The sequence below is a fragment of the Pituophis catenifer genome, unplaced genomic scaffold (assembly GCF_029215685.1).
Source record: "Pituophis catenifer annectens isolate HBS135680 unplaced genomic scaffold, rPitCat1.0.hap2 SCAF_8, whole genome shotgun sequence".
Lineage (NCBI taxonomy): Eukaryota > Metazoa > Chordata > Lepidosauria > Squamata > Colubridae > Pituophis > Pituophis catenifer.
The window spans coordinates 83,196,270-83,208,895 of NW_027256888.1; the positions used below are offsets into that span (position 1 = coordinate 83,196,270).

The 12,626-nt window shown below is 47.8% G+C and overlaps 1 protein-coding gene across 1 annotated transcript in view; it reads left to right on the plus strand.

The window, feature by feature from the left end:
- The window catches only part of SIGLEC1 (sialic acid binding Ig like lectin 1), a 45,340-nt gene that overhangs the window by 15,395 nt on the left and 17,319 nt on the right, over window positions 1-12,626 (plus strand). Inside the window, 7 exon segments of the mRNA XM_070948570.1 lie at window positions 667-921; window positions 2,629-2,931; window positions 4,167-4,421; window positions 5,494-5,796; window positions 7,031-7,291; window positions 9,888-10,190; window positions 11,651-11,902. Of these exon segments, the coding sequence (XP_070804671.1) occupies window positions 667-921; window positions 2,629-2,931; window positions 4,167-4,421; window positions 5,494-5,796; window positions 7,031-7,291; window positions 9,888-10,190; window positions 11,651-11,902 (1,932 nt within the window).

Consider the following 12,626-nt stretch of genomic DNA (forward strand, 5'->3'; position numbering starts at 1 on the left):
CATACAAAGAACGGTGGCAGGATTTGGGTGTGGCCGGTCGAGAGAAAAGAAGAATTAGGGGCGATATGATAGCGGTATTCCAATATTTGAGGGGCTGCCACAAAGAAGAGGGGGGGGGCGGTCAAGCTATTCTTCAAAGCCTCTGAAGGCAGAAGAAGAAGCAACGGATGGAAACTACTCAAGGAGAGAAGCAACCTGGAATTAAGGACAAACTTCCTATCAGTGAGGACAATTAACCAGTGGAACTGCCTGCCACCAGAAATTGTGGGTGCTCCATCACTGGAGTTTTTTAAGAAGAGTCTAGACAGCCACCTGTCTGAAATGGTATAGGTTCTCCTGCCTGAGTAGTGGGCTAGACTAGAAGACCTCCAAGGTCTCTTCCAGCTCATTCGTTCTATTCTGTCTCGCTTTGCAACATAAATGTTGGGTCCATTTGGGGTCGTAAGTCCGGGAGCACCTGTGGATTAAAATGAGAAATTGAAAGAAAATTAATAATCTCAGAATCTGCCAAAGATTAGCAACTTCTGTCCCTTGCATTTCAGATTTTTAAGAGCCCAACTCAACCAAGTAGAGTTAGAGCTTCTTGTGAAGTTGCTTCCTTGAGCTGACCCAGCGTGTAGGGCTGATGGTTACGCTCTCCTCCTCCACTCCTTCCTCTACTTACAGCTGCCAGGGTGGTGGCCAGCCCCTCCGGCAAGCTGGTTGAAGGCCAGAGAGTCACCCTGACCTGCGTCACCACCGAAGGGAGCGAAGAAGACACCACGTACACTTGGTACAAGAATGCCAAGTGGCTAGAGCAAGGCCAGAAGGACAGCCTGGTCCTCTCAGCTGTGGTCAGAGAAGATGCTGGGACCTTCCACTGTGTGGCCGAGAACAAGAAAGGAAGCCACCTCTCACCACCCATCGCTCTGCGCGTGCTCTGTAAGTGGCCCTCCGAGGGGATAGATAGATAGATAGATAGATAGATAGATAGATAGATAGATAGATAGATAGATGATAGATAGATGATAGAGATAGATACAGTGGTGAAACCTACCAGTTCTGTAGCTGTGACTTGGTGGGCGTGATGTGGCTTGGTGGGCATGATGTGGCTTGGTGGGCGTGGTGTGGTGGCCATGGCAAGGGAAGGATATTGCAAAATCTCCATTCCCACCACACTCTGGGGCCAGCCAGAGGTGGTATTTGTCAGTTCTCCAAACTGCTCAAAATTTCTGCTACCAGTTCTCCAGAACCTGTCAGAACCTGCTGGATTTCACCTCTGGATAGATGGATAGATAGATAGATAGATAGATAGATAGATAGATAGATAGATAGATAGATAGATAGATAGATAGATAGATAGATGATAGATGATGATAGATAGAAGATAGATGGATGGATGGATGGATGGATAGATAGATAGATGGGATAGATAGATAGATAGATAGATAGATAGATAGATAGATAGATAGATAGATAGATAGATAGAGATAGATAGATAGATAGATAGATAGATAGATAGATAGATAGATAGATAGAGATAGATAGATAGATAGATAGATAGATATAGATGGATGGATGGATGGATAGATAGATAGATAGATAGATAAATAGATAGATAATAGATAGATGATAGATAGATGATAGATAGATAATGATAGATAGATAGATGATAGATAGATAGATAGATAGATAGATAGATAGATAGATAGATAGATAGATAAATGGATGGATGGATGAGATAGATAGATAGATAGATAGATAGATAGATAGATAGATAGAGATAGATAGATAGATAGATAGATAGATAGATAGATAGATAGATAGATAGATAGATAGATAGATAGATGATAGATGATGCTAGATAGAAGATGGATGGATGGATGGATGGATAGATAGATAGATAGATGAGATAGATAGATAGAGATAGATAGAGATAGATAGATGGATGGATGGATGGATGGATAGATAGATAGATAGATAGATAGATAGATAGATAGATAGATAGATAGATAGATAGATAGATGATAGATAGATAATGATGGATAGATAATAGATAGATAGACTATGATAAATAGATAGACTATGATAGATAGATAGATGATAGATAGATAGATAGATAGATAGATAGATAGATAGATAGATAGATAGATAGATAAATGGATGGATGGATGGATGGGATAGATAGATAGATAGATAGATAGATAGATAGATAGATAGATAGATAGATAGATAGATAGATAGATAGATAGATAGATGGATGGATGGATGGATGGATGGATGGATGGATGGATGGATGGATGGATGGATGGGATAGATAGATAGATAGATAGATAGATATAGATATAGATAGATAGATGATATAGATAGATAGATAAAGAGAGAGAGAGAGAGAGACAATGATAGATAGATAGATAGATAGATGAGAGACAGACAGAGTGAGAGAGAGAACAGTGAACAGTTTACGCTTAACATGATTCCAATCTTCGAATCCTTCCGTTAACTGAGACGGAGGCCTCTGTGGAGCCTCAGATTCCCAAAGCGGAGGGTGGGTGAGGGAGGCCGACCTCGGGAGCCCCTTCAGATGGAAATCTCTCGCCTTGCAGCCCCGCAAAACCTCTCTTCCTTTTGTGCCCCCCTCCCCCAAAGATTCGCCAAGGCTGCCCGCAATGACCTCTTTCCTGGAGACCCAAGGCGGCCACCTGGGCGTCATCCAGTGCACAGTGGACAGCGACCCTCCTGCCGAGATCGCTTTGTACAAGGGCGACACCCTCGTGGGCTCCAACCACCTCACCCCGTTGGCCACCGACCCAAGAATCCGGGTGACCTCCTCGCCTAACGCCCTGAAGGTGACCATCCAGGAACTGAGGCTGGACGACGAAGGAGAATTCGTGTGCTCGGCTCAAAACCCCTACGGAGACGCCATGGCCACCATGGACTTCACTGCAGAAAGTGAGTCAATGGGAGCCTTCTCCCCCACTCTGGTTAGGGGGCAAACCTGAGCGGGAAATTGGGTAGAATTGGGAGAAGGGGGGGGGAGTCTAAAATATTTTTAAAAATAAGGATAATAGAGCACATTCCCACGACAAATATGCTAAATCTTAACCAGATAGAGCAGTCTGTTAAGGAATTCGCAGAGTAGCGAAGGAAATGCAAATTTCCTGCGTAGAAACGGCATCAACAGCATGTCGGAAGGGGCTGACCTGGGTTGGCAAGAGGACGTGTGAAAAAGGGTCTTGGGAATTCTAGGGTCTGGATGGCAGCCTAAAACTTAAGGCCGCCGCGTGCGTCTGCGGAAATGGCAAAGGCAATTATGGAATGCAGGCATCAATAAAAGTGTCACTCCCAAATTATGGGAGGGGGAGGGGGAAGAGGGGGAGGGGGAGGAGGGGGAAGCCTTGTGGGGGTCCTTGTGGTTCTCCGAGCTGGGTTGTTTTCTTGCAGGCGTTTTCTTACCCAACAGGGTAACACCATGAATGTTAGATATAAGTGGGGTTTGCTCTCTGTTTATATATAGTGGCTTGCCCTCCCGTCAACATTTGCCACTTGTATATAAACTGAGAGCAAATCCCCTCCCTTCTAGCACTGAAGTTGTTACCTAGTTGGGTAATAAAACGACTAGAAAAATAACTCCACCAAGCTCAGAGAGCACTAAGGACCCCATATTCTTCCTCCTCCTCTTCCTCCTCTCTGCAAACCCCCTCCCTTGTAGCACTGAAGTTGTTACCTAAATGGGTAATAAAACATCTGGGGGGGGGAACCCACCAAGTTTAGAGAGCAGCAAGGACCCCATAGTTGCCCTCCTCCTCCTCCTCCTCCTCCTCCTCCTCTCTGCAAACCCCCTCCCTTGTAGCACTGATGTTGTTACCTAAATGGGTAATAAAACATCTGGGGGGGGGGAACCCACCAAGTTTAGAGAGCAGCAAGGACCCCATAGTTGCCCTCCTCCTCCTCCTCCTCCTCCTCCTCCTCTCTGCAAACCCCCTCCCTTGTAGCACTGATGATGTTCCCTAGATGGGTAATAAAACATCTGCAAAAAAGACACACTCGCAAAAAAGAGAAGCTCAGAGAGCACCCAGTATCCCACAGACGGGAGGGGGAGAAGCTTTCTCAGCACTGACGTTGAGCCCCATCTCCTTCATTTTCCTTTTTTCCTTCCCTTCTTCTTCCACCCTCCCAACCTCCAGCCGCCAGCATCGCCATCTCCCCGTCTCCAGAGATCCGCGAAGGCGAAGCCGTCCGTCTCCTGTGTGTTCTCAGCGGGAACCTCTCAGCCTCGGCCAACTACTCCTGGTTCAAGGAGGGTCTCCGCCTGCCAGGGGTCTCCGGGGATTCCCTGGTCTTGGAACACGCGGCCGTGAAGGACGCCGGAGCGTATAAATGCCGAGTGGAATATCCCGGAGCCAGCAAGACCTCCAGCTCAGCCTCGCTCTCTGTGCTGTGTAAGACCAATTTACTCCAAACAACATAGACGGGTAGTCCTCGAATTACAACCGTTCATTTAGTGACCATTTGAAGTTACAACGGCCCCCAAAAAAGTAACTTAGGGCTGTTTTTCACACTTATGACCGTGGTAACGTCCCCAGGGTCACATGATTAAAAGTCAGACGCTTGGCAACAGACTCGTATTTATGACAGTCGGGGTGTCCCCTGGGGGGGTGTCACTTGATCCCCTTTTGCGACCGTCTGACGAGCCAAGTCAACAGGGAAGCCCAATTCGCTTAACAACTACGTGATCTAACTGGAACAGCTGCAGTCGTTCGTTTAACCACTGTAGCAAGAAAGGTCGTAAAACGGGACAAAACTCACTTAACAACGGTCTCGCTTAGCCGCAGAATTTTTTTTTTTAATTGAAAAGTTTTTACAAACATTTTAACCAAGTTTTGAGCCCCACCTCCCTCCCCATTACCCCTCCCTCCCCTCCCCCGACTTCCCAGAGCAAAATACAGGGTATTTCATTTAGCAATCTTAATCTAACATATGCTAACTATCTATAAACTCTTTTCATCCCTTTTTCACTTTAACTCCCTATTTACGTAGCTAAGTAATAACATCTCTTCTTAAATCCAAATATTCATTCATATACTATTTGAAACTTTTTAGTCCCATGTTTGTTTTGAATATAATCAATCCATCTTCTCCAGTCCACTTAACAACGGTCTCGCTTAGCCACAGAAATTTTGAGCTGTGTTCTGGTCGTAAATCGAGGATTACTTGTACATCTTAAAACGGCCAAGGTTGTGAAATATTGAATATCTTTTCTCCAAATCTCTGTTTGATTTTTTTGTTTTTCATACCTTCCTAAAAATCATTTACAAATTCCTTTACAAAATTAGTTAGAATAATAACAAAATAACAGAGTGGGAAGGGACCTTGGAGGTCTTCTAGTCCAACCCCCGGATCGTCCCCTAGGACTCCGAGGTCCCTCTGGGGATGTGTGACTCTCACACGTGCGCCTTCTGTTCTTGCTGGCCTTGCATTCCCACCTGATGAAGTGTCGCTCTTTGGTTTCAGACGCCCCGAGGAATCTGCAGGTGTCCGTTTTCACGGAGAGCGAGAGGGGAACCGTGGCCATCTTCCAATGTTCGGTGGACAGCAATCCTCCGGCCGCCTGGGTCCTGTACAAAGGAGACGCCGTCTTGGCCGCCAGCAAGACAAAGGACGACCCGGCCTCTCGTCGGATCAGCGTCACAACCGGGCCTAACGCCATGCGCGTGGAGATGACGGGAGTGGTGCCAGAAGACGAAGGAAACTACAACGTTACGGCCACCAACGCGCACGGCACCGCCTCCAGACAGCTCTACTTCCGGGTGCAAAGTGAGGCCTAGCTTTGTTAGTCACGGCGGGAGCTTCGGGGTGGGTGAATGCAGAATTCACATGTCTTTACAGGTAGTCCTCGACTTACGACGGTTCGTTTAGTGGCTGTTCAGAGTTACAACAGCTCTAAAAAAAAAAAGGGACCAGAGATCGTTCTTCACTCTTAAGACCGCTGCAGCAGCTCTCTGGGCGATCAAAGTTGGGATGCTTGGCAACAGGCTCAGACTTACGACGGTTGTTGCGGTGCCCCGGGGGGGGGAGGTTGTGTGGTGTCACGTGATCCTCTTTGGCCAGAAAAGTCAGTGGGATTCACTTCACGACTGCATGACTCACTTAACAATGGTAGCAAGAAAGATCGTAAAATCGGGCAAAATTCGCTTAACCACGGTCTCACTTAGCGACTGAAATTTTGGGCTCAATTGCCGTCGGAATTCGAGGACTACCTGTATTACAGCCTTCGAACAGTCTTTACAATTTAATAGCAATTAGATAGAGATAGATAGAGATAGAAAGACAGGTAGATGATAGACAGACAGACAGACAGACAGAGATAGATTTATACAGAGAGAGAAGTGTGGGAGGGAGGGAGGGGGAGAGAGAGATGATGGACAGATGAGATAGGTAGATGAAAGGTAAATAGATACAGCTATATATAAATATATACAGTATATGTATATGTATATATCAGGGGTGGGTTTCACTTACCTTTGCTACTAGTTTGTGCATGGGCACGCATGCGCAGATCATATTTGATGACGTCCGGGCAGGTGGGCGGAGCCTCCCACCACCGCTGCTACCGGTTTGCCCGAACTGGGGTGAACTGGTAGCAACCCACAACTGGTATATATATATATAGAGAGAGAGAGAGAGAAAGAGAGAGAGGCAGATAGACAGACAAGAGATGAGAGAGTTGAGACAGAGAGAGAGAAAAAAAAATTCCCCTTCCTTCTCTTCCCCTTCCCTTCCCCCTCCCTATTCTTCTTCTTCTTCTTCTTCTTCTTCTTCTTCTTCTTCTTCTTCTTCTTCTTCTTCTTCTTCTTCTTCTTCTTCTTCTTCTTCTTCTTCTTCTTCTTCTTCTTCTTCTTCTTCTTCTTCTTCTTCCTCCTCCTCCTCCTCCTCCTCCTCCTCCTCCTCCTCCTCCTCTTCTTCCTCCTCCTCCTCCTCCTCAATGCAACGGTGTCTTTCCTCCACTTATCCCTCAACCTTTTTCCTCTTCTCCCCTCCCGGGATCCAGCGGCCCGGATTCTGATCAGCCCATCCCCCGAGGTGCTGGAAGGGGAGCAGGCCAGCCTCACCTGTGACGTGATGGGAGGCCTCCCAGAGGATGCCAGCTTCTCCTGGTACCGCAACAGCAAACACCTCCAAGGGCTCACCGAGGGCACCCTCACCTTCCTGCCCGTAACCCACCAGGACGCCGGAGCCTATTACTGCAAAGCCCAGACCGCGGATGGGAACGCCCTCAGCCTCTCCCCGTCCGTCAGCCTAACCGTCTTTTGTAAGTTCCAAAAAGCTGGTTTGTCTCCAGAATCCCTCTCAAATGACAGGCTGGGAAAAGTCTGGACTTGAAACTGGGGGAGTGGGAAGAGTGATCCAATTTCCCTCCAGAGGCTGTGGGGGCTCCATCACTGGAGGTTTTGAAGAAGAGGTTGGACAGCCATTCCATTGGGGCGCTATAGGGCCTCCTGCCTAAGCAGGGGGTTGGACTAGAGGACCTCCAAGGTCCCTTCCAACTCTGTTACTCCGTTATTCAGTCCAGGCGGGTCAACAGCTGCCTTCCCATAGCCAGCTTCCAAGGGTATCTAGAGACCTTGGAGGTCTTCTAGTCCAACCCCCTGCTTAGGCAGGAAACCCTCAACCATTTCAGACAAATGATTGTCCAATATCTTCTTGAAAGACTCCAGTGATGGAGAGCCCACAACTTCTGGTGGCAAGCTGTTCCACTGGTTAATTGTTCTCACTGTCAGGAAATTTCTCCTTAGTTCCAAGTTGCTTCTCTCCTTGGTTAGTTTCCATCCGTTGCTTCTTGTCCGGCCTTCAGGGGCTTTGGAGAATAGCTTGACCCCCTCCTCTTTGGGGCAGCCCCTCAAATATTGGACGGCTGCTCTCATGTCCGTCCCCCTTTGTCCTTCTTTTTGTTAAATTAGGCACATGCCCAATTCCTCCAACCGTTTCCCGTATGTTTTAGCCTCCAGTTCCTGAATCATCTTTTTCGCCCTTTTCTGCACTCTTTCTAGAAGAGTCTCAACTCAAAGGTTGGATTGAGGCAGGAAATTGGCTGGCTGGGGAGCCTGGAAGTTGTAGTCCCCTAGTACATGGTTGGGGAAGCTGATTTTTAGAGAGAATTAAGGGCACTTTTGCATGCTTCCCGCTCTACTTTTCCATGGAAAGCTTCCTTAGAGTACCCCCTTGTGAAAGACAGTCAAAATAAGGAAGGAGGGGTCTTCCTCCATCCCAGCATGCCTCCCCCCCCCCCCCCCCCCGCCACAGAACTGAGCCCCTCCCAGCTAAAGATATAAATCCGTGGAAAACCGATTCCTGGCTGTGCTTTCTACGGCCAGCAGGTGGTGCTATTGGCTTATTTACCTGCCCTGCAGAATACAGAATAACAGAGGTGGAAGGGATTTGGAGGTCATCTATTCTAGTGCAATCCCGTTGGAGATCTTACACCAGAGGTCTCCAAACTTGGCAAGTTTGTAGACTTCAACTCCCAGAATTCCCCAGCCAGCATGGCTGCCATAGTATGGGGTTCCATCACAGGTTTTAAGAGTGCAGCGTGGAGTCCTCTGAGCTTGGCAAAGATTGATTCAAGTTAATTGATAGCAAGATGGATGGCATTAAAAGTTTAATAAATCATCATCACTCCTCTCAGAGAGCACCAAGGAGCCCCCGGTTCAAACCTGGGAAACAAACTTTCTATTTAGAAAGTATGGCTTCACAGAACCAAATTCCAGAACACGTAATTGGTCGGTCACCACTAACTGAGGTTAAACATGCTTAAACACATGTGCATTATCTGACAAAAAAAATTTTATTTTATTTTTTTATTTTTTTTAAATTTGATTTATATGCCGCCCTTCTCCGAGACTCAGGGCGGCTTACAATGCGTTAAGCAACAGCCTTCATACTTTTGTATATTTATAAGTCAGCTTATTGCCCCCACAAACTGGGTCCTCATTTAACCTACCTTAGAAAGGATGGAAGGCTGAGTCAACCTTGAGCCTGGGAGATTTGAACTTGCAGTAATTGCAGGCAGCTGTGTTAATAACAGGGTGCTTTAGACCACTGTGCTACCAAGGCCCAAAAATTAATGAACATAAAGAAATAGGAATTAAAAATAATAAAAAAAATGAAAAGAAAGAAAGAAAGAAAGAAAGAAAGAAAGAAAGAAAGAAAGAAAGAAAGAAAGAAAGAAAGAAAGAAAGAAAGAAAGAACTTGGAGGGCACACCGGATGGATGAAGGAGGTATTTTTTCTGCCGCCAATTTCCTATGTCTTGTTGGGAGCTTGGAGTACGAGGGGAGGGCACGGAGTTTGTGGCAATCTTTGGAAACCAATGGAGGAGAATATGTGTAGCTCAGGGTTGGAATGAGGGGTCCTTGGTGCCCTCTGAGGATGTGTGTGTGGAGATTCTCCATCATCCAGGTCGTGGTTTGTCCCAAAGGTGCCTTTTTTAAAAAGGCCACTGGACTTCCTGGTTTTTCTTTGAAGACATTTCGCTTCTCATCCCAGAAGCTTCTTCAACTCTGCAGAAGCTTCTTGGATGAGAATCGAAACGTCTTCAAAGAAAAACCAGAAAGTCTTGGGGAAAAAAACACCTTAGGGACTCAGGAAGTGGTTTCTTCTCTTGCCCTTTGCAAAGACGGAGGGCTCCTTGGGGCTCTCTGAGCTGGCTCGTTTTCTTGCAGTCGTTTCATATGAAAACAAGCCAGCTCAGAGAGACCCAAGGAGCCCTCCGTCTTTGCAAAGGGCAAAAGAGAAGAAACCACATCCTTGCATTTATGGAGAAGCTCAGCTGGAAGCCTTTTCAACCAGGAGACGTTCCACCTTCTGGTTCATGCATCCCTGGCTTCTGGCCATTTGATTTCCCCACAGACCCCCCTCGGAAACCCCACATCGCAGCTTTCCTTGAGACGCCAGGCAGCCGAGTGGCCGTCCTTCACTGCACGGTGGAGAGTGATCCCCAGGCCCACCTGGCCCTACGCAAAGGCCAGGAGCTCTTGGCCTCCAGCACGGACTCCGGCCTTGCCCACCCGCAGCGGGTCAAGATTTCCCCCACGTACAACAGCCTGAGGGTGGAGATTTGGGACGTGGTGATGGAAGACGAAGGAGAATACGCCTGTTTTGCAAGCAACCGATACGGCAACGGCAGTGCCAGGATCACCTTCAGAGCAGAGGGTGAGTAGAGGGGTGGGGGGGGGGGCGGCGTCTGCTTATCGGCAGCTTCTGGGAAAGGACCGTGCGGAGAACGGGGCACCCGAAAAGTTTTGTGCCCAGAAATCGCAGCTCTGGGGTGGGGTAGTCTGGGAGGCTTGTGGGAAAGTGACTTTTGACTGGGTCCCCGAGCAACCTGGGCTCCGATGCCAGTTGAATTTGAGAAGGGATTCTCAACGTGAGGCCTCAATTTGACTTCAAAAGTCAGTGCGGCTGTTTTCCTCAGATGCTTCCTGACCCAAACTAGGTAACATCATCAGTGCTAGAAGGGAAAGGAGGAGGAGGAGGGGGAGGAAGGGGAGGAAGGGGAGGGGGAGGGGGGGAGGAAGAAGGGGAAGGGGAAGGGGGAAGAAGAAGAGGAGGAGGAGGAGGAGGAGGAGGAGGAGGAGGAGGAGGAGGAGGAGGAGGAGGAGGAGGAGGAAGAAGAAGAGGAGGAGGAAAAGGACTGTGGAGTCCTTGGTGCGCTCTGAGGTTGGTTGGTTGCTTCCTTGAAGACATCTCATTACCCAACTAGGTAACATCATCAGTGCTAGATGGAGTGGGGTGTGTGGAAAAGGAAGAGGAGGAGGAAGAGGGGCGCCTTGGTACTCTGAGCTTGGTTGTTTTCTTGCAGATGTTTCATGACCCAACTAAGTACCATCATCAGTGCTAGAAGGGAGTGGGGTTTGCCGCTTATATATATATATAAAGAGAGGGCAACCCCCACTCCTTCTAGCACTGATGATGTTACCTAGTTGGGTAACGAGATGTCTTCAAGAAAGAAACCAACCTCAGAGAGCATCAAGGACCAAACAGTCCTCCTCTTCCTCCTCCTCCTCCCTCCCCCAATGAGAAGGTGGAGTTTCTTTTGGTTTCTCTACACCACAAAGGAGAAAAAATTTTCAGCCATGGAGAACAAACACCTAAAATGAAAGTTACACCCCAATATTGACATATAAGCTGCCCAGAGTCATTTCAATAGTGAGATGGAGGACATATAAATATAATAGATTAAATACATGTAATAAAATAACAGAACAGAACAGAACAGAATAGAAAATACGGAATAGAAAATATGGAAGAGAAGAGAAGAGAAGAGAAGAGAAGAGAAGAGAAGAGAAGAGAAGAGAAGAGAAGAGAAGAGAAGAGAAGAGAAGAGAAGAGAAGAGAAGAGAAGAGAAGAGAAGAGTTGGAAGGGACCTTGGAGGTCTTCTAGTCCAACCCCCTGCTCAGGCACAAAACTACAGTATACCATTTCAAACTCCTCTGAATGCAATTCAGCAATTCATTCTGATTTTGCAAGACCCAAATATTTCAGGGAGGAGGGGAGGGGATCTGGTTAAAGATCTGTTGACCACTCTCTTTCCAGAGAATCCCGAATATAAATCCAGAGACCTTCCTGATGTGCCGATCACAGGCCTTCTCTTTCCCTTCTGTCCTTCTAGCCGCAAAGCTCTGGATTTCTCCTCCAGACGCCCTGGAAGGGAACTCCGTCAATCTGACCTGTGCCGTTGACTCGGACGCTGTCGGGGACATGCGCTACATCTGGTTTAAGAACAACGAGTGGTATGCAGAAGGCTTGCTCCGGACTCTGGTGTTACACCAGGCTACCATAGAAGATGCCGGCACCTACTACTGCACCGTCCAGACCCGAGAAAGGATGCGCAATTCCTCCTTAAGCACCCTGAATGTCCTCTGTAGGTCCTGGGGAAGGGCGGAGGGGGGGGTGCTAAATTTGATGGCCTAATGCTGTGATGGCAAACCTTTGGCACGTGTGCCACAGGTGGCATGTGAAGCCATATCGATGGGCACATGAGCGTTGCCTTAGCACAGCTCCGCCAGCTGATTTTCGGGCCTTCCGGGCCCACCAGAAGTTGGGAAACAGGCTGTTTCTGGCCTCCGGAGGGCCTCCAGGGAATGGGGAAGGCTGTTTTCACCCTCCCCAGGCTCCAAGATAGCCTCTGGAGCCTGGGGAGGGCAAAAAAACAGGCCTACCAGGCCCACCGTGCCATTGCGTGCCAAAAGCGGGGGAAGCACTGGGGGGGGGGGTCGCATGCAGGGGGGCGGGGCGCACTGAATTATGGGTGTGGGCACACACACACGTGCAACCCCCCCGTGCTCCCCCTCCTTTTGGCACAGGACGGCAAAAAAGGTTAGCCATCACTGGCCTAATGCAATCTGCTTCCCCCTAAGCCAGGTTGCACCTCCTGAGTGTCATGGCCTTAAGATGAGGGGGCTGCTGGAGGACTGGTGTCCTTTTTGGAATACCTGCTTTGGGTGCTGGGCGCTCTCTGAGCTTGGACTTTTTCTTTCTTTCTTTCATTCATTCATTCATTCATTCATTCATTCATTCATTCATTCATTTATTCATTTATTCATTTATTCATTTATTCATTCATTTATTCATTTATTCATTTATTC